Genomic DNA, 25,596 nt, shown 5'->3' with positions numbered 1-25,596 from the left:
TTTTTGTGGTCTATTTGTATCAATGAGAATAGGCTATTTATTTGGGAGTGAAGGCATGAAAATTAAGAGGAGAAAACGATGTGCAAACAATAACTGTTGTAATTATAAAACCTTTATTTCACTCTTACTTTAATTAAATCTTTGTAAGCACCATGTCATGTACTGGCAATCTAGAAAGAGGATACTGGAATGCTTTAGTCAATAACAAACTGCAAGCTGATGATGTAAAGTTATAGCTACGTGGAGCATGTGAACAAGACCACATTTAGAAAGGGTCACTTGCGATCCTGTGACAATGCACAAAACAGGAATCCGGCATTGATTAGTTCACGCTTTCTATGGTCAGAACCCAAAGCTTGTGCAAGTAAATATCAAAAGAAACACTTTATCACATTGACAGTTTACAGTTTGCTAAAACTTGACCCTGAAAGCATATATGTTGCCATTTTGTTTTCTTTACCAGTGCTTGGTCATAGGCTGGAAAGATCAATCCCTTTAAAATTTAAATGATGCTTAAAGGCTATGTTCAACATTGCGCAAGTCATCAGCAAGGCCTTTGAATGTGTGCAATTCTCATATATGATCACCAAACCATTATTTACTTAATGAAATTGTGAAAAATTATACATTTCTAGCAAAATGGTTTAATTTGGTCCTATATTAAAAGACCCAATTGCCAAGGTGTTTTACATAAATTTAATTCACAAGCATGTACACAAGAGAATCACTATAAAGAACATTGCTTCCTGGTTTATAATAAAAAGTTTGTCCTCTACTTACACTAAAACATACAAAAAATAATCTACAAAAATCGTTTACAATTGATTTTAGTGAAAGAAAAAGCTTTCTCCAGAAAAAAAAAAATGATTGTGTGGTGGTAGTATTTTAGCCATCAAAAAAGGAATGTAAGTAACCAATAAATATAATGTGCTTTCTCCATATAGACATATTTACACTTGAGTCTTTGGCTTATGTTTTTTTCAAAAAAGAACTTTAAATGATCCAGCCATCATTGCACATTAAAAGAAAATAAGCCAGTTATATATATTTATATATTTATATAGAGATCTGCTACACTTGAAACATATAAAAAATGAACTTTACTATGAATTTGCACAGCTTTTCTTTCTTCTTCCTTTAATGATTGAACATCTTTTATCTAGAAAAGGGAGAAAAAACGCCACGTAGAAAATATTAATTCATGCAACACGTGGTGGCTGCTCTACCAAAACCAGGAGAGAAAAGGCTGCATATTCACTGTACAAACACTGGTAAGTTCTCATTTGAATCTGGTTCTTATTAAATATAATTTATGTGGCACGAAATGTTGATGCTTTCATACAGTAATAGAAACTAATTGAGTCCTTTTTATTAAGATACACAACTTCATAAGAAAAATACTTTCACCTCTCGAATGTAAAAGTCTCCCACCCCCCACATGAAAATCTCTCTGCACAGGTGTCACAGGTGCCACAGCTGCTGGTTCCACAGACGAGCAGGGTTCTAGCTGGACGCACTCTGCAGTCTCACCCAGCTACGAAGATTCCAGATACTCCAAGGCCACATCATAGCAGAAGCGGTACTGCTCCTGAAAGATGTGAAAACAAAAGGGTGGAAGAAAGTTAAGAAAAAGGAGGCTGATGGTGAATGCTAGCTAACAAACAAATACTGGGCAACCAATTTAGATTATTCAAGAACTACTAATTATCTTTTCTACATACACGTTTAATATCTGGGCATACGTATTTTACAGTTGAGTCTAATGATTGCTGTTTAAGAAAAAGGAAATTGATATAAAAAGATTTATCTTTGCCTTATATTTTCTATCATTTCTTTTAAATCTCCAGTATTTTTATCTGATTATAATAGTAATACCTGATCATTACAGAAAAATCTCCCATTATAGGAAAATACAAAGAATCAGAAAAAGAGTTTTTATAAGTCTATCATCAGAAACAATCATTGTTAAAATAATGCCTTAGTTTTGCTTCAGTTGTTTTTTTTTTCTTTTTTTGTGAGGAAGATTGGCCCTGAGCTGACATCCTTGCCCATCTTCCTCTACTTTATATGGGACACCACCACAGCATGGCTTGATAAGCAGTGCATATGTCCTCGCCTGGAATCCGAACCTGGGAACTCCGGGCCGCCAAAGCTGAGCGCATGAAATTTGCTGCACCACTGGGCCAGCCCCAACTTCAGTCTGTTTTTATGCATGGTTGAAATAATAATTACATACATATATTTGAGGATATAATTTTATACTTTATTTGCTTTTATTTAACATTTTTATGCATCTTTTCCCATGCCATTGACACCTCTTTTAATACTACATAAAAGTCTAACATACGGATCGTTTGACTATTAAATTGAGTTTATTTTTTCTCTATTATAAATAATGCTACAGGGAACACGTGCAAATATTCTTCTCCACGCTTCTGATTTTTTTTCTTAGCAGTAAAGAAAGAAAAAAAGCCAGTCATTTCAAACCGCCACTTCACAATTCCAAATTCTTAATTTCTGAAACAGTTTTTGGTTCATCAGAGTATTTAAGTGAATATTTCAAGAATAGTTGGTAGTTCTCAAATTTTTTTGAGCTTATTTATACCCGAAAATTGATTTCTGCTGCTTTTATATATTTCAGACCAGTTGGTTGGCAGTAAAATTTTTGAGTTAAAACTGCCTTTCCTCTAAGTCCATCTATGTGCTGCTCCATTACGAAGAATTTAGCAAAATTCAAGGACTATACTACATATTATGACTTAAACATGTAACTCATTAAAAACTTCCCAATGTAAAGCCTATATTATTTCTAAAAAGAACTTCCAGGTGCCTCCAGCAATAAACTAGGGTCATAAAAACTTTCCCCAAGAGGTCTTTATCAATCCTACCCAAGTAGGTATGTGATTTTAAATTAGCCTACCTCCGTGGCAAGTATGTTTGAAGGACCAAAAAGTACTTGAAAACAGTTAAGTCTCTGGTAATTTGGTTTACTTGTAAATTTCCTTACCAAACCTGACAGTTCAATTCAATAGCACATTAAACTAATCATTAACCGATTAAACGCAAATCAGAGGGTGGGGTGTTTAGTCAGGATTCAGAGGACATGAATGTAAACGTAAGCAGTAACTCTTTGGAAGGTTCTAGAATGGCAGAGTTTAACCATAGATTTTTTTTTTAAAGCAACAGTGGGAAATCAGAATTAAATTTGAATTCCAAGGCCAGAAGTGACCCCATTAATGATTTTAAGAAGACTTGATCTGAGAGACAGAGGCAGAGTTTACATTAAGAAATCTTCAGACTGCAAAGAGTATAAAGACATAATCACTACCCATCCATTTTGTAAGAAGATCTGAGAACTCTACCTCAAAAATCCCTCAAATCATCCCCCTTTCTCCATCTCCACTGCCAATACCCCAGTCAAAACCAACATTATCTTGTCTGCAATAACCTAAGATTGAGGGGGGGAGAGGGGGTTTGAGGGAAGAAGTCTGTCATCAGACTTAAAAGCGAAACAGTATAAATGTAACTCTTTAGATTTTGTCTCAGGAAGCAATGCACCTCTTGTGTGAACAATCCATGAGCAGGAAGTGGTGAAAATACTTTAAAGGCTTATGAATTGCTCATGTTAGTTATCTGATCATCTTGATAAATGTAGGGCAAGCAACAATGATGCCTTGGTTTTTCTGGTTTACTTTTCTGTGAGCATACACTACACAGCTGCTCCCGACCTTATCCCACCGTGCACAGATGTGTAAGCCACAGATGACTCTCTTTAGGACTGAAATATGCTAGAGAAGTTTTTCTTTCTTACTCTGCACACAGCTTCACCCAGATGAACTCCCACATACACATCCTTACCTGTTCATGTTTTTTAAGCTGTGTTCTGATTTTACAAGGCCTGGCAAATTCAAGTAGCATCATATGAACTACTCTCTATAACTGGTAAAATCTGAAAACTGTCAACGATGACAGTGTAAAAATTTATAATTCAAACAGAAATGAAGATTTATAGATAATAACTAAAATAAATTTTAGTTGCCCTTTAAAAACTTTGGGTGTCTAGAGGCTGGCCCCGTGGTGTAGTGGTTAAATTTGGCATGTTCTGCTTCAGCAGCCTGGGTTCGCGGGTTCAGATCCTGGGTGCGGACCTACACCACTTGTCAGCCATGCTGTGGAGGCAATTCACATAAAAAATAGAGGAAGATTGGCACAGATATTAGCTCAGGGCTAATATTCCTCAAGCAAAAAAAAACGGGGTTGGCAACAGATGTTAGCTCAGAGAGAATCTTCCTCAGCAAAAAAAAAAAAAAAAAAAAAAACAACTTCGGCTGTTTAAAGTGCTGATGCAACCTATGAGTATATCCCTCAGGATAATCAAGATACGTTAAGAAATAAAAATAAGTGAGAATAAAGCCTAGACAGCAGGATTTATTCTTAATATAAACCATTTAAGAAAGCTTACTGCCGCAAATATTCATTGCTTCTACCAGAAAGAAAATGCTATACATTTCCCAAATTAAGTAAAAATAGTTTACTTCATCTCTAGTAGTTTATGTGATAGGTGATTAAGCTCTTTTAGGGAGGGGGGATACTCAGCAATTCATCAGTTAGGCAGGAAAGCCCCCACAAAGACTCACTGACACATCTGATTCCTGATGCGTATATGAAGTCAAATCACAAGTAGCTCTACAACTGACTAACCTCTACACCCCCTTCCCCAGCTAAGCCTCTGTGACTCACCGGGGCCTCCACCATGTTGGGCTTGCTGTTCCTCAGTGTCTTGACAGCGTGGAACACATCGACAACATTTTGCCGTTTCACCATTTCGACAACAATGCCTATCGCACAGAACATGCCACTTCGCCCACCACCATTTCTGAAAGCAAAGAAATTTGCTTCCATTATCTTTTAAATTTTTTTCCATTTGTGTCTTAATTTTGCTTCATACGTGTGCATTTGTGTATGCAGGGCAGAGAGGAAGGACCCGTGAAGACGACGTTAGCTCAGGAGTCTATGCTTAGGAATATGCCATGGGCATAGACTGCCCCAACTTAGGTACCTTGAGATTTCAACCGATTTGTAAACTGTGTAAATCAGAAAAGTGGTTTAAAATAGTGTTTTAAAGAGTTTAAATCATATAAAAACTATATAATAATCAAATTTTAAGAATATACAAAAATTAAAATTTGTAGCTAATTATAGAATCATGAGACAGGAAGATTATTTTAAAATAATATTTATGAGGTCCCTAAGATGGGAGTCAGATACTCTTTAACATAGACAATGGAAAGGCCAATGAGGAAATGAGCTCCAAGGCCCCAGAATGGCCACACCAAGCTGCCATACTCACAGACAGTGGATGATCGTCCGCCCTTCCCCTTCCTCGCATTCCTCCTGCCATTTTTCCACCTGCAGGATCAGTTTCAAAAATGACCGTTTGGAGCCAGGCACTTCTCGATGAGAAGCCCACCCTAGATACTGAAACTGCTGCACCATCAGATAACCTTCTTGTGGCTGTTGAGGGAAAAGTATTCTTATGTAAGTAAGTTGGGACTAGAATTGTTACTAAAAAGCAAAAGGTGCATACCATTCTACACCATGGTATAAATGACATTTACACTGAGTCTAGCTGATGCAAGTCCAAAATATGTACACACAAGTGCAGAAACGTTCTAAGTTACAGAAGCAAGAAACATGAGAATTATCCTTTGTACAAGCTTCCTCGTCACATCCCCTATCCAATAATCAATTCCTATGATTATACTTGTTAAATAACTTTCAAATTCATCTCTTTATCATGACTGACATCATTGCACTCCCAATCACAAGTTATGATAATTAGCTCCTAGTTGATCTCCCTGAATAAACTTTGATCTCCTTCCAAACAGTTCTTACCACACGCATCATGATTTTTTCAAAATGCAAATATGATCTTGTCATTCCCCCGCTTTAATAGCATAAAATCCAAATTGCTGTCACGGCTTAAAAATCCTTACATAATCTGGCTCCACCTCCTTCCCCAACCTTCCCTTTACTCCAACACACTGCTCAAGTTCTAGACACACTGGCCTTTTAATCCATTTATCAAGTCATTTCTTGCTTTGGGGACTTCATACATTCTTTCCCTTTTGCATTGAACATTTCCTTCTTTCAATCCCAAAGAGAGTGACCAACTTTTCTTGGGTTTGCTGGGGACTTTTCTGGTCTTAGCACTGAAATTCTTGTGTCCTGGGAAAACTCTGTCCTGTATAAACCGGATAGTTGGTTATCACACCGCCCCACCCTCCAATAGCTTCTACTGATTCTTCAAGTTTTGGCTTAAATATCACTACCTCAAAGAACCCTGACCACCATCACCCAGCTCTGTCAGACCACTCAGTCAAATGCTCCGTATTCTGTATTTTTTCCTCTATAAAATTTCTCATATTTATAAATAAATGATTATACAATTAGTAGTTTAATCAATTAATTATTCATAACTAACAATTATTTGTTAATAATGGATTATAAAATTAGTTGTCCTCCCTGATAAAATAAAATTCTTTAAGGACTCTTTTTCCCCTAAACTCTGTGTCACTAGAATCTAGCAAAACACTTTCTGAAAAATTGTTGAATAAATGAATCCAAACCTTAATCCCTCAAATGAAAATGTAAGACAGAATATGCAATACATAAGTAAGCTATATCATAAGGCATTGGATCTGAAGCTCCACACGGCAAGGGCTCATGAATTTTTTGGTAGGACAAGGACCTACCTAGTACAACACCCAAACTCTCCTTGGTGCATACTAAATATTTGATGAAGTAAATAACATTAAGTAATGAGATCGAAAACAGAAAAAAAAATCATGTACCAATAAGGACTAGAACACCAAAAACAGAGAAAGATAAACAAATGAACAAATATGCTGACAAAAAAATGTAGCACAGATTTCAGTTCCTGTTCCTAGAATATTTTTCATACAAATAGCTCAATTAACAGACAAGTCTTACTGTCTTAGTTTAGCAGCTACGGTTTCTCAGCTAAAATATTACGAGAACCGTAATGTCACAGATGTGCAGACATAACGAGATTCCATTTAAATTAACATCTAAGATATGCATGAATATTATGAGATTTAAATTATCCTTTTTTCTCCACTGAAATGAGCAACAGAATTGGATATGATTTTATCCTCTGCTTATAGCGATATACATATAGACTTATTAACCAGAAACACATATAGTCATTTTGATATGAGAAACACTGAAACATAACAATCCTAATCCCACACTTAAAATAATACACATACACAGATCCACTGCTCTAAAAATCAGAGCAATCTTTCTCTTTAAAAAAAGAGTTATGACATGGAAGTTACTAATGTTTTAGAAATTCTGCTTGCTATTTGGTTACATAATATAAATAGTTTTTATTAGTATTTTTTGTTTTTTGAAAGAGAGACCCCAAACTCAATTTGTCATTTAGCTCAAAGGGCATGGAAAGTAAGGAAAGAAGACTCCTGAGGGACACAGTTGCTACTTAGCTCCTGGGAAAAGGCACAGTGGTAGCAGCACCGGTTCTATCTTTAGATCTGGGCAGAGCCAGATGATGGGACATCTAGAAGACGAAATTGTAGGTGGGAAGAGAATCAATGATGGCTGTGATTTGCCTTTTCCTTCATGTCTGGGGTTCTCTCTTACATGTAGGATTTGGAATAGTGACATGGAACCCTTCTATAATGGCGGATCTGACATAACCTTTACTCCTGAGGTGAAGCTTCTTCTCTGTCATTATTATTATTATATTCTTATTTTTCATGCCTTTCTTTTTCATGCAATTCTTAATTGCATGTCTTTTGTGGGCTAGATCTCTATACTAATAAAACACGCAGTCAACCTTGAGATAAGTCTACAGATGCTCAGAGGCCTGGCCCAGACAATGAAACTCAGTTGAGCCAGGGCATCTGTATCTGGGTTTCTAGATGGAATATGTTAGTCTAGTAACCGACCAGGAAATCTAGCTTCCAGCACTTCTGCCTTCCTGTTTGTAGAATGCATTCTGTTCTAGGACTAAGGTATAAAATGGTTACTAGCTTTGGGACTCATTATGTAATGCCTAATAATTTTACTATCCGTATTGTCTGAATGGAATTATGCCTCATCACGGTTAGGATCACCTGTTCTGGATCAACTCGGTTACAATGATTAAACAATAACTTACTCTTGTTAGATTGCATATCCTAAAAATCCGGTTGATCACATCACAGTCCATTGAACAAGACATGCATTCCACTTGGATAGGGCCATATCGCAGCATTCCTTCCTCTGGCCAGTACTGAGGGCAGCCCTAGATGATGGATGTTTTGAAAGAAAAAGAAAATGAGCATGATTTTTTTCTAACTAGGATACTATAAAGCAGATTTTAGCATTTTATTACTACTTTATTAAGTTGTGTGTAAGTACACAAAAGCAACCCAGACATTAACCTGGGACAAGTCGACTTCATTTAACATCACAATGGAGGTACAGCCATAATCATACACTAATCTCCAGAAGTCTTTCACAGTGTTTGGCAGAGGGTATTGTGTGACGATGAAAGCAGCTGGTTGCCTGTAGCTCTGTGAAGAAACAAGGTAGATAGAGAAACATAAGAACTTAAAATGCATGGTCAGTTGTACAAGCAGATTTAATGCATTTCAATGTAGGACCAGTAAGATGTAAATAGCTTCACACGGAGATGGAGCCAGACTGCTGTCGAGGCCATGGAATAACAGATTTGGACCACTGAAATGTGCTAGAACTAGTAATTAGTCAATCTGATGGTAAGACTTCAATGCCTCAACAGCAATTCAAGTCAAGAATTTACGTTTTACTTTGTCAAGGAAAGTAAATACGGGACAAAAACAGAAGACGAAATTAAAGAACTTCTTGAGGTTAAGATCATCCACGAGGTGTCCATCGGGCTGTTTCAGTTTTCCAAAGGTAGTCAGCGTGAGAGGTTGAAGGCGAAGTAGGCACAAAATTCTCTGTGTGTGTGTGTGTAAGTATATATGTATCTATCTATCTATCAATTGTTATAACTATTGGGCTCTCCTCCACTCCAAATAAGAAAAACACAAATGTCTTAAACTCATGTGCTTTTACATTATAGGGATATTATCAGCATATTCTGCACATCTTGTAAGCAATCCACTTCCCAAAGTTTTCTAGGCATTTCTAATGTATATCAATGGTCAGAATTATAGTATCAATCATTCAAGATTTTTCAAGTGCCAAAGCACAAAATCAGTGCACTTCTTGGCCTCACATAAGAAAGAATGGCTCCTTGTTTGTCAAGTGCCCCTTCATTGGGACACAATACATTATCTCTTTCTAGAAGAGGGGGTAGTAAAGGCAATGCTCATCTGGCCTGGGCAATCTATTGTTCTGCAGACTGATGATCTACACTAAAACAGAAATATATATTTCTATGTAATAATTTAAACCAATGATTTGTAAAAAATAACTAGAGGGTTGCCTGAGATAGATTTCCTTAATGCTGTTAAAAGCTGTCAGTGATTTCCTAACTCATTGGTATCACACTACTCTTTAAGTTCTTCAAGTGTATTAACATCAGTGTAGAAACGGATCCTTGAACTTCACTGACCTTACCACCATTTGGGAAATGCTGCTGACCATGGCATTCCATTCCATGGAAGACTGCAGGATAAATGTGAATAGATGGTAACTCACCTGGCTGTTTCTAATTGACCTCAAGATCTTACAAAATTACATCTGCAGCTGGAGTGAGTGCCTCCTAAGAAAGGTATGAAGGCTCATGGGAAAGGATCAGAAGAAAGAAGCAAGCTTTCCTTCTAATTAAATGTCTGCTCCATGGAGGGTAAGTCAAAGGAGGCTGAAAGCTATCTACTCATTTTTTTTTTTTTTTTTTTTTTGTGAGGAGATCAGCCCTGTGCTAACATTCGCCAATCCTCCTCTTTTTTTGCTGAGGAAGACGGCCCTGGGCTAACATCTATGCCCATCTTCCTCCACTTTATATGGGACGCCGCCACAGCATGGCTTGCCAAGCAGTGCGTCGGTGCGCGCCCGGGATCCGAACCAGCGAACCCCGGGCCGCCGCAGCGGAGCGCGCGCACTTAACCACTTGCGCCACCGGGCCGGCCCCGCTATCTACTCATTTTTTGAGTCACAGGGGAGGGGAGATAGATGAGGAGAAGATGATATGGGAGAAGACTGAAGATTTCCTATTTTTTTCCTCTCTAAGTACAGGAGCATATCTAAGGCTTTTAAATCATAGAATCCTTGGCCCTACCTCCTAATTTTTCAGAGGCATAGCAAAAGGGTGTATAACAGTAATGATGCGAGAGAGGGCAGGCGGAAGAGGGGAGTGTTGACCAGTGAGCCTTGTTCTTGGAAGTCAAACTAAACTTTACTTTACTTTTCTGAAGCCCCAACTATACTAAATCCACAGTGCAGTTTCCACTATGAAATATATCTGTGTTGAATCACAGCAAATTAAGCAGAGTAGGAACAGGTAGAGTACAAAGCTCAGTCTTCATATTGACTAGAAAACAACCTGGAAATTAAGAAAAATTAGACAGAGATGCCAAAGACAAAATTGAAAGGCATCAATATCTTTCCTAATATTATTATTTTCTCCTTCCCTTTTCCACATGGCCTACTTTCATTTCAAATATAGACTCAGAAGCAAAAAGATCTTGAGTGTTTTCTCTGTATTTAGTATATTTGCCTTTCCAGACAACTAAAATGGGAAGAAATGGTACAATGAGGATCCAATGTGATTTCAGTGGCTATGATTAATGGTTGGGCAAGACTCTGGTCAGAGGGAAGATGGAAACTTTTTGCTTCAGCTTGCCTTTAGACTACTCTGCTCTGCAGCACAAAAAAGAGCAAAGGAACTGGCTGACAGATTTGTCTTAGAAGTAGAATGTGGGCTTTTCTAAGTCTCTACTATCAGAAGCTAATTTTGGAAAACAGAATAGAAGCAACAACTTAGAAAACTTCATTATTAGTCACAAAAGAATGAACTCTGACTTCTAATTTCTCCTTGCTATGGTTCCATAGGCTAAAGGCAAAAACTAGAAAGGTTTACAAATGAAGGTGATCAACTCTTTAAAAGGATTCTGAACCTTGAGAGCCTTCTTGCTTCTTCCCAAGGTAATCAAAGCAAGGTGGCCAAAGATACAATTTAAAACTCTCTTTCCATGTTGTTCTATCTGTGGGATGCTAACATGCTGAGCACATGCTCTTGCATTTACAGTTTATGAAGTTTGGAGTGGAGCCAGATAGTTCTTTCATTGTGATGGATGTGTTAACATAGTATCTTCCATGTCTTTCCTAGTTACTTATAAACAGTCTCCATTAATTATGGCCAATAAAACAAGTTAGCTATAAATTACTGGAACATTAAATGCCAGAGATAAAAATTTCCCAAAGTAACACAACTTCAGTAGGATATAGCATTCTGTGATTTTTAAAATTCATTCTTAATTGTATTCAAAATAGATAAGCATGATTTTCTTTTTTGAAAAGAATTAAGATGAAAACTATCACCTACAGATATTTCCCATACAGAATATAATAACTGACAATCAAGATCCAAATTTACAATAAAGCCTAAAACTTACAGTTTCTAAAAATCCCTAAAGGGGAAATTCAAAATCATTCTCCAAAAAAAATTTGTATTTCAATGAAAGTTTCCAGTTTTCCTTTTTAGGCCATTTTAGTTTTCTTGAAAAGAAAACTAGCCAGTGTTCATCGTATTATGTAGTTTTTCATGACACTTTACACTAACAAACAGAGCAGTCTCTTACATCCATAAGAGCAGCATTGATGTAGTTACTACTCTCCCCATCAATTGTAATTAAAAAAGGCAGACATCTGTCAGGTGGCAGCATGTCCATGAAACGGTTCTTGTCATGGTTCCTTGGCAGGCATGCTATACTGCAGTCTTCAGCTTGTAGTCGAGGGGTGACTGAATTCAACGTCTAAAAGGAAAAGGGGACCCATGTTAAAAGACAGTGACCCATTTAACAGCATAACACAGATCCATCAAGTATTCAGGAGGTCAAGTAGAAAGTGAAGGATTTGCACAAGGCAATGGCGTTTGCCACAATGACAGGATGATAGACTTTGTAGTTAAAACTAATGAAGCCTGAGAAGTGACAAAGAAACAATATACACATTGTTCAGTGTGCTTCTTCTTGAAAGGAAAAGAAAAGCTAAACAACACAGTTACCTGCAAAATGCATTGCCTAAACAAAGGAAATAGAATTAGAGCGGCCTATGATGACTCCCCATCATCAAAGTTGGAAATTATCCTCTGTAATCACATTTTGGCATGCCATATTTAAAGTATGCTGTGACATGTCAGAAAGAGCACTGGGCAAAGAATCAAAGTGTAGGTTTCTAGAGCTACTCTTGACGTCACATTCACATATCTTCAGGGATGTTTTAAGGGCACTGAAAACATTTAGGGTTATTTAGAGACAATGTTTAGTACAAACTTCAGCTATTACTATTAATGTGCTTGATTTCACATTGTGAGTGACACACAAGGTCAAAATCCACACACCTGCATTAAAAAAGGTTGTAAATACACACAAATCACCAAGAAATTTGACTTTTATGATACCTTTTTTCCATACTGTTCCCTGAGTCTGAACTCATTTGTCCTTCAAGATACAGCAGATATGAGCTCATTAATACAAAAGTGATTCCAGAATATATATAATGAAAGAGACAGGTATTATATTTAAAATAGGGCCAAAGGTTATAAATTTGACTTGAAAGACCTTCCTCAGAAGAATTAATAATGGCTGGAACAAATTGTAACAAGTGGCTCATAAAAGAGGCCCTAGAAATAGTAAATACCTGGAATTCATCTTTGAGATGCGAAGAGTTAGTCTGGGAGTCTATTCTAATCATATCGAAATATGCAGCTTTAAATTCACGGACAGGTATGGCCGTTTCTCCACATAAGCAGGCTTCTAAAATGGCATCATGGATAAAAATGTACTGTTCCTATCAAAAGAAAGAAAAAAATTTTTCATAGTATTTTAATAAAAATCTTGTGACATCAAAGGTAGAGAATACAAAGAATTTTCTCTCTATGGAAATATTAATAAAAATATCAATATTTTTCTATATGACTTGATGAGCTAATACTGATTCTATGTGAAAACCATTTACTGCTTCGTTTGATAAATGTTGGAGGGCAAAAAAAGGCCACTAGAGGTAAATCAACGATCAACATACCTCTGTCTGGACCATATTGATACGACGAGATCTTAAGGCCTTGACACAGTTGTAGATGTCAACAACACCCTCTCTCTCAGCCATGTCCAGCATAATGTCAATCACTATGTAACAGCCAGTTCGTCCAGCACCAGCACTGAAAAAATTAAACAAATCTAAAGAATTGCAAGAAGTATGTCTATGCAACCGAAATAAAGATCCTTTCGACTTTCAGATGGGTGATTCAAATTGATTTAACAAAGTACAAGACATAATTTGTATGTGTACTGTGTAAACACTTACTAATGTACAAATAAGTTTATGTAGAGTATCCGCTCTGGTGTAAACTGAAGATTGGAACAAGAGTTCCAAATTCAAAAATATAAACTTTATAAATCAAATTATGTTTTGAAAAAAATGTATATACGTTATTCAAGTTCCACAGCTCTCTTACACAGTCTTCATTTTATGTAAATCAAACACACATAATTTCAAGCTCATAGAACTGATCAAAGGGTGGACTCAGGCTTTAAAATTTAACGTAAAATTGAAAGACGCTTATACTCATGTAGTTGTGGGTCCTCTGGCAAATTGCAAAAATGCTGGGTCAATGTCTTAAACAGATAGACTCTTGTAAATACCAAGGCAAAAGAACATTAATTCCAAAACCTCTAAATGGAAAATCTGAGGAGTCATAATTCAGGGAAAGTGTTAATGGTGAGGGTGGGGAAGAAAATGGTGGTTATCACTGCGGAGGAGACCAATAGTAGAAAGAATATTTGAATGGCGAGCTGAAGAAAAAATGAAAATGAATTGTTAGGTACAGAATATAATTCTTAATAGGTCACAAAGACAGCCACTATTTTACAGTAAATAATTCAGTAACTGAATTATAATACACTGTTGATCATTTTACCCTTTGGGAATGTTTCTCCAATTTTATAACAGAAGTCAATGGAGCAAACAAGATATAGTTGGGATTTTTTGGGGGAAATTCACTTGGTAGTCAGCTTCCTCTTTTCCACAAATTCAGAGATACCTGAGTGTAAGTGGAAAATGACACTTGTGTTTCATGAGAATATCTGAGAATCTTGGAGCACTTCTGAAGCAAGAAATTCATAGGAAAGTAAACCTCTATAATAAGTCAAGACACCCCTGAATTGAAAACCTGTTTATCTCATTTCCTAAGTGCAAAGATGGGCCATTAACATTATTTCTTTGTTGTCCAGATTTGGTCACTTCTCTTAAACCCACTGTTCTTTAAGAAATTTAAGTAAAAGATATTGTGGCTATCTCTATTTCTTTTTTTTGCCTACCATCTTCTCAGTCACTGTTCCCAGGGTTTGAGACAGGAAAGTAATTGAAAAGTACATCAGATTTCTTGAGGAGGATTGAATTAAAGATTTTTTTTTCAAGGTACACAGTATCTAATCCTTATGGGATGCCTTACTTTTATTTCATTCTCTCTGGTTTTTTTCTCCCTCTTTTATACATGGTCATTTAAATTCTGAATAGGTTGGATTTTCAGAAAGAAAAAAAATACTTAAGTACAACCTATTACATAGCTTGGAGGGGATAACATGTGAGAATGGTATGCAGCATTTAGGAAAAGCTTTTCAGATTCAGGACATATTTTTTCTGTTCACATCTCAAAATGAGACCATGTAATTTGCTTTTAGTGTCTCTGAATGCTTAAGATAAGTTTCTAATCAGAAGAAAGTCTGGATATAATGTTAACGTTTTTCTGGCACACATTTGCTGGATCTCACTGATGTTTTCAATGTCCTCTGATGGATGGCTTTTTTTTTCAATTCTTAAATAGCTGTTTTACAGCACAAATTCTTGCAATTTAGGCCATTTAGGTAACTGTATGTCTCAAATTTAGTTTTAAAAGCTGGGATTCTATTGGAAATTTACTAGATTGACAAGAAATCTCTATTTTAACCTACCATTGCATACAACATGGGATTTGCAAAAGTGATTAAAAAAAAAAACAAACCAAAAACACAGATGTTGCCACTAAAAGACAGAGTTTCTACACTCATAATTGTGGACAACTCTACACACATTAGGATGAATGCATTTATTTAAGTTTCTATTTTATACCCTCCTTACAGCTAACTTCTATTTTATTGCTGTTTTACCTTATCTGTTAATACATGCAAGCTGGAACCTTTTAAGCGTGCATTAGTTTTTGTGCTTAAAAGCCTTTCTTGATACTTTAAGACAGCTGGCTGCAAACAATCAACACCGTTTGGACCACCACTCACCTGCAATGCACAACGATGGGGCCAGCACTGGGAGGGTTGGAGAACTTGACTCGCCGGATGAAGGAAAGAAGCCCTGTAGCATGGTATGGCACTCCATGGTCAGGCCAGCCCGTGAAATGAAACTGTTTAACTTCACGGATCTCATTGTACCCCCTCTGTGCAAACAGTGTTTTCAAAGGACCAAAATAAAGCCATTAAACACAATCATGGGTACTAGACTTGATGACAAAAAAAGAAAAAGAAAAATTGACCAAGATCATGCTTTTTCGGAAAAAGGATGCTGGCCTGACACGGCCTAGGAGCTTACCTTTATTGTCAGACAACTGCCAAAGAAAGAAAATTAGAAGTCTTGCTCAGTTCTATAAGTCTGGGTAAATTTTATGTACTTGGACAGTTTGTTCCTTACTGGGAATGACAACACATAAAATTATTAGGGGAAAAGGAAGAAATGGGAAAGCTAAAATGCTGCCCTATTGACCCAACGCACTGAGTTCTCAAGTGGTGTATAAAAGCAACTTTCTAGCTTCTCACCTCACAAAGAGATTTCAATGCCTTGCTTATCCATGTTGAAAATGGTTTTGAAGCATAGCATGTAGGGATTTTCCAGGACAGTGCTACTCTAGATTGGTTTGTAAAAACATACAGACAGCTAAACTGTTCTTTGGGTGAACTATTTTTCTTATCTCTGGGAAATAATTCAGCACACGTAGTATTATTTGTAGTAACAAAAATATAAAATGAAAGAGGCAAAGCATCCATTGTTGTGCCCCTTTCCTACTGAGTTAATTTAAGAGAACTCTTTAAATGCACATGTCAAAGCTTTTTCCTTTCTTTTTGTTAAAGAAGCCTGTAGATAGTGGTAGCACAGCTTGGAGAGCACAGATGAAATGCTACAGAATTTATTTTGAAGAATCCACATTTGTAGCAAAAAGTCCTCCACTATAATCTATATGATTCCAACTCTACTGTGAGCTATCTGTGAAATCTCAATCTCACTTGCACAAACAGGAAAAGTAGAAAAATTTCATGGGATAAATGAACCAAATTGAGAAGGTTTACCTTTAGAGTCTATCCTATATAGATCAATATCATCAAAACCTTGGAAGCCAGTGATCATGTCTTCTTATTCTTTTTAGTTCCAATTCCTAGCACAATACTCTACACAAAGCAGGGCTCAACAAATAATTCTAGCAGTGACAATGATAAACATCATCATCGAATCATATAAATGAAAAAGTCACTTTTTTACTACTTTTCAAGTCAACTCTAGTGAGGAAGGTCATAAATTGTTCTAAGACCTGAGTTTAGACAATTACTTCACCTCCTCTATATTAATCCTTTTACTGGAGTTGCTGTAAGGGCCTTGATCCTTTTGGTAAATTTTAAGACCTGGCAGCACATGTTACCTTATCATTTATTTAAATCTTCCTGAGTAATTTTCAAATATGTGGTATTTCAAAAAAAAAAATCACTCTTTTCCAGTTCAAAATAAGAAAACAAGTTAAAAAAAACCTATGATGTTCCAATTAGCATTGCATTAAATCTATAAAGTGGTATTAATATCAACTATTCCCATTCTGGGGCACAGTGCACGTCTCCATTTATTCACATCTTATTTTATGCCCTTTAATACACTTGAGTGGTTTTGTTCACTTAGGACTTGTATCTTTCTTGTTAAATATATTCCTAGATACGTTAGAATTTTTTATTATTGTTAAAGAGAATTTTTAACGCCTACTTCTGTTTATTGCTAACATAAAGAAAAGCTATGATTTATGAATATTTAACGTGAATTAGTCACTTAAATAAATGATTATTAGTTCCATTTAAAAAACATTATCTCTGGTTTTCTTGGTATAAAGTTATTTCATCTTAAAATAATTTCGTCTTTTCTAATAATTATGCAGTTTATTCCTTTTGTCATCTTATTTCATTTGATAGAGCTTCCAAAAGTGTTGAACGTAAGTGAGAATGATTACCCATATCACATTCCTGACTATGACAGAATGCCTTTCATTTTTCACTTCTTAACATGCGTGCTACTAGCTATTGTTGAATCACCTTTGTCATGTTTAGAGTCTCCTTATTTTCCTAATATAATTAGAGTATGACTATAAATGTCATTTAAATAAAATTAAGTGCACTACAATATCTATTAATAAAATATATGGTTTTGCTGATTTAATGTACTGACATAATGAAATATCCCGCCAGATTTCCCACCACAGTTGTAATATCCTTGCATTCTTAAAAAAATAATCATTATAGATCATGTCGTGACGTTTTCTTACTTCACTGCTAGGTTCAAACTTTCAATCTTTTATTTTGAAATGTTTTCAAGCATTTTCTTGAATGCAATTGGTCTATAGGTGTGTGTGTACACACCTGAGTGAGTGAGAGACGGGGGTGGAGGGAGAAATATCAAAAAAGAGAGAGAGAAGAGCTTGAGAAAGTCTTTATCTGGTTCTATCAGTTATTCTACCTTTTAAAATGTATTTAGTCAGTTTTCATGGTTTTCTGTGGCCTACATAGGTTGATTAACATAGGCATTAACTATTCCTTAAAGGTTAGAGAAACCTCAACTATAAAACCACAGTGCAATTTTAATGGTAAATTTTAACATTCTATTTTCTTCTATCATCTTTTCAGATTTCTAACTCTTCTTGGGTCAAATTTTGAGAATTATTATTTGCTAGACTATCAGTGTATTTAGACTAAAATCTATGCCTCCAAGTTTATAAATAATATTTTTTATAACTTTCCCAATAGCAAGTGTAACTGTAGTTATATCCCTTTTGTATTTTCCAATATCGCATACTTTGTTTTGATTGTTCTTCATTTAAAATCGACAGTGTTTAGATATTTTATTGATCTTTTCAAGGAACTAGCTTTCTGATCTAATTTATTCTTTTTTGTTTCTTTTTGTTTTATATCTAATTTTTCTTTTGTCCTATTGATTTTTTCTGATTTTCTGATTTTATAATTTTTCACATGCATCTAGACTGCCTTTCAAAATAGAAATTATTTATGGATTTAATATGTGTCTTAAGGTTTAGAAACCTGCCTGGCACATGGTATACTCTCAAATAAATGTTTGTTGAATGAAGGAATGAACAGATTTTATAGCACCATCAAAACAAACCTTGACAGGGACTTTAAGAGAAAAAACACTTTCAATATACATATTTAATAGAATTTTAGGGTACTTACCCTTTCCAGGGTGAATGTCCTAACTACATATTCAGCAAGTGGTTCCATTTCTACACAAGTTACTTTGAAGTCACCATAAACTTCAGTATCATCAGGCCAATACTTATAGCACTTAACCTAAATGACAAAAAGAATATATAGGTGGACCTGAATACATAATATACCTTAACCAAGTAGGTCTAATTTCACTGATAACTCTTCAGGTCACAGTTAAAATACAGCTTAAAAAAAAAGCTATAAATGAGATAAAAGAATCTGTTACATACACAATAAATAGAAAAATTTTGTGTACTCTCATAAAAATATATAAGCCTGATAATGTAATAGAGTCTAGTCTAAAATCAAAGTTTATTTTATTACTCAATAAGAAATCAAATAATTTCTCAGTCATCGAAGGTCCATTTAGGAGCACTCATTTGAAATGTTATACCTATGAACTTTTTTTTTAAGAATTAAATTATAATCTATTTTAAGCATGTTATATTTTGTTACTCAACTTATACTCATGTTTTATGACAAAAAAAGTCTTTTTTTCTCTTACCCGGCCAACCTCAACTAAATTTGTAACCATCACAATGCAGGCAGACTGTTCTTGCCAGATCATTCTCCAGAAATCATATACTGTTTCATGAACTGGGCCTATGAAGAAATTAATTTGAATATTATGTTATTAGAGAAATTTCATAGTTAGAAGTAAGCAGTAAGAAACATAGATAAGATTAAAAGCAGAGTAAACCAAATAAACCAAAAAAGAAAATTAAAAGTCTAACACAAAATGTCACTGAAAGTACCTAAATGCAGTTCATATCTAAATAAATTCACACTACAGGCAAAACTATAGGCATATACAAGTTTTTGGGTTTTTTTTCAATTTGCCGTCTATACTTCCCAATTCAGAAGCAAGTATCACTAGTTTCTAAGGTATTTATATCTGTCTCTGAGTTAGTTTAATGTATCTTCAGATATATGTGAAAAATAGGAAGTCTTATACCACTAGCAACCAAATAACATTACCGATAAATATACCCACATCATTTATAAACAGTGCAGGTTTAGGGGTTAATGAAGAAATATCTGTACATATAACAACACAGCCTAACCTTATGTTATTATATTATCATCTCCAAACTGCAAAAGCACCCACTGGGTTACACTCAGTACCATAAAAAAAACTAGAATAGGGGCTAGCTCGGTGGCGTAGCAGTTAAGTGCGCGCGCTCCGCTTGGGCAGCCCGGGTTTCGCAGGTTCGGATCCCGGGTGCGCATGGACGCACCGCTTGTCAAGCCATGCTGTGGCGGTGTCCCATATAAAGTAGAGGAAGATGGGCACGGATGTTACTCCAGGGCCAATTTTCCTCAGCAAAAAGAGGAGGATTGGCAGATCTTCCTCATTAAAAAAAAAAAAAAATAGTAGAATATTGTTCACCATGGATGATCTTTCTAAGTTTAAGGAGTTTGCAATTAAACTCAATTAATCCAAAGCTATGTGAAAATACTTAGAAAACGACCTCAGTCAAAAGAGGAAACACAGCTTTTGTTTTACTTTCCTCTTTCATAAAATAGATACGCAGGTTCTCTTGTGATGGCCAGTGAAGAGATAACTAAAGGTGTTTGGGATACTTCTATTCCCCAGTGTGTCACTGTAACAAGATTTCCAGACTTGCTTCTTATTTTCCAAGAAGAATGACCTTGACTAAGTTCTCTTTAGAACTTCATTTTGTTTCAGTCTCGACTTGTAAAAAAATGCTGGATGACAGTCTCACATCTCATTATCACAATACTGGTCTGGGTACTATTATACTCCTGGCCAACAGACTACGCTGCAAGAAAGCAGGCAACTTACACAAGATGAGACCTCTCTGGCTTTCATCAAAAATAAATAATTCCTCTGTCCAGCACTATTGACTAGCGCCCTGGGACATCAGAACACCATGGACCAAATCACTTATCAGTAGCTTCTCTTTTACTTTTAATTGAAAAATAATCAAGCTTTAATTTATACATGTTTTACACAGATAAAACAATTTGTATTATACGTATGAATAAAGAGCAGTGTTACTCAGAAGAGCTGATCTTTTTTTTAGTGAAGTCAGATAAAATTGCAAAAAACAGCATACGGATGAATATGCAAGTTTGGTTGTTCAATAATATTTAAAAAGGCAAAGTTTTACCTTGAGTTGCAATGTAGTGGCTTGGTCTCTGGTAACCCTAAAACAGGACAACAGATTGGTTATCATTTTACATCAGTATCAGAAATAAATGAATGAAGGCATAAAAAGATGAAGACAACCACCTGTTAAGATTAAGTTATAGTAAAAAGTCCAGAAATGAGTAGTGAACTCATAGTTCACTTCTCAAACCTAAGTTATCTGAAAGGTAAACATAAAACAAAAATTAAATATTTTAAGAGCTCTGATTAGAATATATATTGCATAATTGAGTTTTGTTTACTAGGGATTAACCTCACAGATTTTGTTTGGTATCACTAAAACGTTTATGCCTTCATGTTAATCTTTAGTCATTCATTCCTGGCAAAATTGTGTTCAAAAATATTACTTCTCATTTTATCATCCAAAAGTACAACACACTGCATTACAAATGGACAACAACATATTAGAACCATAAAAAAATAACAGAACATTCCAATGTTAGAGCTGGACAATGCATGTGTGCATTAAGTAAAAGTCCTGCCGAGATATTTTAGAGAATATTCCTGTACTATAATATGTTAAGGAATCTGCCAAAACTATTTTGTGTGTGCTGATAACGTTAATTTACACACACATAATTATAGGTACACACATATATAGGGAAAGAAGAATTTTTAAAAAGGCATCTTATCCTGAACAAAAAATTTAGATATTTTTTTCTCTTTTCTTAGTGTGCCAAGAGTTCTGTGTGGTTAAACTTTTAATATTGTTTCAATATTAAAGGAATAAGAGATTATTCCTGATAAGGAATAAGTTGTTAGTTGCTCTCAATTGCGTTGCATTCCAGTAGATCACGAATACCAAAAATGTTTATGATAACAGGGTTAAGCTTTGAATTTGTTTTGTATTTATCAAAGGGCTTTAGTAAAAGCCTGTGGTACAATTTGTCCACATTCTGGTGTAGGCAACTCAATACACTTATAAATGCATGTAAACTGAGATCTCCAATCTAAAACTTAATAGGTTGAGCATTACACTGTTGCAAATTTGGAAGTTTTCTATTTCTTAACATACCAACATAGCACAATGTTTTATGGAATAATCTTATCTAAGCTTTATAAGCATTTCATCTCCTGTTTGTCATGAAAAATTTACCAATTGCAGAAGATGTCTTTTAAGTATAATAAACTAATGGGAGATGGAAAATTACGAAATTGTTAGTAATCAGCCAAAATATACTGGGGTCTTAACAGGAAGATTGGATAACAACATAGTCTCATTTAGAACATGGTTTCACCGTATGAACCATGAAGTAGTATTATTACAAGGCTCCAGTGTATATGTTTTGGCAGAAAACCAAGGTTCAACTAAACAGGTAAGAACAAGTTCAAATTTGTCAGAAAACTGTTGATTTTTTTATTCCAAAGAGTAGACCCTTAGTTTAGTTTCCCATGTTGAGACGTCTGATAAGTTTAAAATATTGAATGAGAGTAAAACGATGATCAGAAATTTAACCAATATACTCAGAGATTATACTTAATAAAATTCATTAATTCAAATATATTAATAAAGACAATTCACAAGAAAACATGAACCTAAATGTGCTAAAAGTTATTTCCCTGTCTATGGAAATTAGAAAAAGTTGGGCCCTAATTTTCATATCTTTTATATATATAAATGTATACATATATGCTGCAATATTTGATGTTTCTACCTTTTGCCTTACAATTAATGCATATTTTGAATTGATAAATTTCAGCACACCTAGGTTTGACTATAAAAAAAAATAGCCGAAGTTTAAGTGCTTAATATGTGCTAGGCATTGTGCTAAATGCTCAACATGCATTACCTTATTCAATTCTCACAACAAAGTAATGAGGTTAGTACTGTTATTATTATCCCTCGGTAAAGATGAGGAAATTGAGGCACAGAGAGATGAATTAACATTCCAAGATTTCCAGTGTGATTTTCAACCAGGAATTATGAACAAATTCCTGTCCTCTTTATATGTAATGTAATATATTGCTTCCTTAACAATATTTTCTCTCTTATTTGATAATTACTTTCCATTAAATAAAGAATTTACGTGTAGATATGTTTGTAACCAAATTTAACAGTGGAACATGTGATCAAAAGAACCAAACTTTTTGATTTGCATGATTCTATATATATGTGTGATATGTGTATTTTACAAATGCAATTTAGTAATTATTTTGCCTAAGTAATTTTAATACTTTACAAACCAATACCACACACCACAAAATAGTCTCCCTACCCATTTTTAACATCAGAAGTCAAATGTGAAAAGTAAAATTTCAGAAACACTAATACACATCATACTATCCAGCTTCTCACATGTGTTTGGGGAAGGGTAAGAATAAAAGCCAGAAACAGAAATCATCAACAAATAAAACTCGAGTACATAAGAACTTGTCAAAAGCTAAAAATGGTCCTGTCTGTCTAAACATAGAAAAGGAAGGAGGTAAAATAGATCTTGACACATGTAAAGGAGTTACAAAAAAAAGAACATAGATATACTGAGACTAATAGGTGAAGCATGCAGAGATAAATAGTAGTAAGCATTAGTAATAACTGTAATTAAGACTAGTTACATTACATACTTATAATAGGGTGCTGTTATTTACATATAGTGGTACTTACATCCCTGTACAGCCAAATCTACAGCCCAAACCAAAGTCAGGTGTGAAAGAAAGCACAACAGCGTCAGTAAGTACTAGGACGTAGAACAAGGAAAAGTGTACAGTTTGTTCTTTATTTTAAAAAGCTAGCAATCACTTTATAGGCAATAACAAGCAAAAAGATTCACAGGTATAAGCCAACAAACCGGACTTACTGAACTATCAAAATACTTACATCTATATAGTTGGCATTAATGTAATCTGAAGAAGGATCATCCTCAACAGGTTGCAAAATTACTCGGGAGTGATCATCTAAAATTTTTAAATAATAAAATAAAAGCTATTAAATAGCTCCCCTGTCCTGAGACAATGACACTGGTAGAGACTTAAAATAATTCAATGGTTGATAAGAGCTTATCCATAATATACTATCAAAATTTCCTTAAACATCAGACAATTGAAGAAACATAAGAATTTTAATGAGCTTATTACAATATAATATTCTGTTAATAAAGCTTCAACGATTAGCATCTTCATAGTTAGAAAGCTTTTAGGGGACATGACAAAGTCTGATAAATCATCATTTGAGTCATGGACTTGTCTAAAGAATTGAACTTGCCTTAACTCCTAATTTTGCTTCTTAGGCATGATTTTAAATGTGTGGGATCCTTTTTGCCTGCACTTTATAGCAAGTGAGCCGCAGAACTAGGGAGTGAATTTAGAACTCCTGCTCTCAACTTTTTCTTTCCTGAGAGTCAAAGTTAAATTTTGACGTATTCATAAGATACTTTACAATAATTTAAATTGAGAATAGAGTGTTCTAAGTAAATCAGTAGCTAGTTACAAGCAAAACTATGTTACTTTCCTTACTGCTTCTGTAGTTTCATATGATAATCAATTTATTTATCCCATATATCCTTCTTGAAGACTTAATGAGAAGGAAGTCCCTCCCTAACATGGAGCAATGGAGTTCAGACACTGGCTCCAAGGAAGGAATAAAGTTATGTGAAAAGACTAATACTCCCACCTTGAATATGTTTCCTGGAAGTCTTATAGTAATTAATCACTGAAAAGATCTTTCTCTTTCATTAACCTGATATTCTCAGCTGTTTAATAACACCCTCATGCATTTATGTGCAAACATAAAATCAAATAGAACTTTATCTTCACAGGGTGAAGAGTCTGAGTCAATTTAATTAATGAGAATGATGGCAATTTCAGAGTCACTGCTAATAGCCAATGCTGTTTTAATATTAATTAGATTACTTTACAAAGAGATGTGCATCTTCTGGGATTCTCTTAAAGTTTAAAACCATATAGGGAGGAATTGCAACATATTATTTGTCTTCTACACACAATACTTACATTCACCAAGAATTGTTTGAGAACTTACATGCTATAATGTTTCCATATCGGTTTTTGGCTCTATTTTGATCTTTTTTAGCTACATCCCAAGAGGCTGACTGTCCTTCAAAGAAACTCTGGAAAAAATAAATTAACAAGCAGACTGAATTTAATTCCTTTTTCTTGAATCAGGTCATCTGTTCTGAAGACCAAAATAGTAAAAGCCACTTTCTTAGGGAGGAAGGGAGTCCTCCAGTGGTAAACAATTCCATTTTCAGACCTCAAAGCCTGTTTGTTGGACTCCTACTTGCTCATCTTGGATTGGACTGAGTTCAAATTAAGGACAAGAAAACACTTTAGAGAGAAAAAGGACCTTGAAAGTATTTTAAATTTAAGATTGCTATAACTTTGTGAGATGGAAGGAGAGAAAGCATTAAAAACTTCAAAACTACTTTTAATGACTATCTTTCAAATGTACTTTCTTTAGCATTTATAACAGGAAAAAGAAAACCTGTTTTCCCCCATAATTATTCATTAAACTGTGTGCAGTACATCACATTTCAGTTTCTTTGAAGATCATGAAAAGGACTGAGTCTCTATGATAAGGGACCATATGAAAATCAAAAGGAGTCACCATCTCCAAGAATCTTGGAACAGATGAATCTGTTGATTGGTTTAATTACCATATGCAGCAATTTAAAATATGGCTATAGATTTCTTTTTGTAGAAAAACTTAAACTTTGC

General features: G+C 35.0%; 1 protein-coding gene across 8 annotated transcripts in view; it reads right to left on the bottom strand.

Annotated features, from left to right (window-relative positions):
- Positions 1 to 96: 96 nt before the first annotated feature.
- The window catches only part of PTPRK (protein tyrosine phosphatase receptor type K), a 546,302-nt gene continuing 520,802 nt past the window's right edge, over positions 97 to 25,596 (bottom strand). For all 8 annotated transcript variants that reach the window (XM_058566316.1, XM_058566319.1, XM_058566317.1 and 5 more), the window contains 14 exons: positions 24,902 to 24,989; positions 23,744 to 23,820; positions 20,891 to 20,927; positions 19,261 to 19,358; positions 18,720 to 18,836; positions 15,510 to 15,664; positions 13,261 to 13,396; positions 12,877 to 13,026; positions 11,817 to 11,990; positions 8,469 to 8,600; positions 8,204 to 8,329; positions 5,351 to 5,514; positions 4,741 to 4,876; positions 97 to 1,588 (listed from right to left, as the gene is read on the bottom strand). In XM_058566316.1, the coding sequence (XP_058422299.1) occupies positions 1,535 to 1,588; positions 4,741 to 4,876; positions 5,351 to 5,514; positions 8,204 to 8,329; positions 8,469 to 8,600; positions 11,817 to 11,990; positions 12,877 to 13,026; positions 13,261 to 13,396; positions 15,510 to 15,664; positions 18,720 to 18,836; positions 19,261 to 19,358; positions 20,891 to 20,927; positions 23,744 to 23,820; positions 24,902 to 24,989 (1,644 nt within the window). In that variant the 3' untranslated portion in view covers positions 97 to 1,534. The remainder of the gene's footprint in view (positions 1,589 to 4,740; positions 4,877 to 5,350; positions 5,515 to 8,203; positions 8,330 to 8,468; positions 8,601 to 11,816; positions 11,991 to 12,876; positions 13,027 to 13,260; positions 13,397 to 15,509; positions 15,665 to 18,719; positions 18,837 to 19,260; positions 19,359 to 20,890; positions 20,928 to 23,743; positions 23,821 to 24,901; positions 24,990 to 25,596) is intronic.

This window comes from Diceros bicornis, chromosome 23 (assembly GCF_020826845.1).
Source record: "Diceros bicornis minor isolate mBicDic1 chromosome 23, mDicBic1.mat.cur, whole genome shotgun sequence".
Taxonomy (NCBI): domain Eukaryota; kingdom Metazoa; phylum Chordata; class Mammalia; order Perissodactyla; family Rhinocerotidae; genus Diceros; species Diceros bicornis.
The sequence above is the reverse complement of the archived record's forward strand: the minus strand, read 5'-3'. Positions and strand labels throughout refer to the sequence as shown.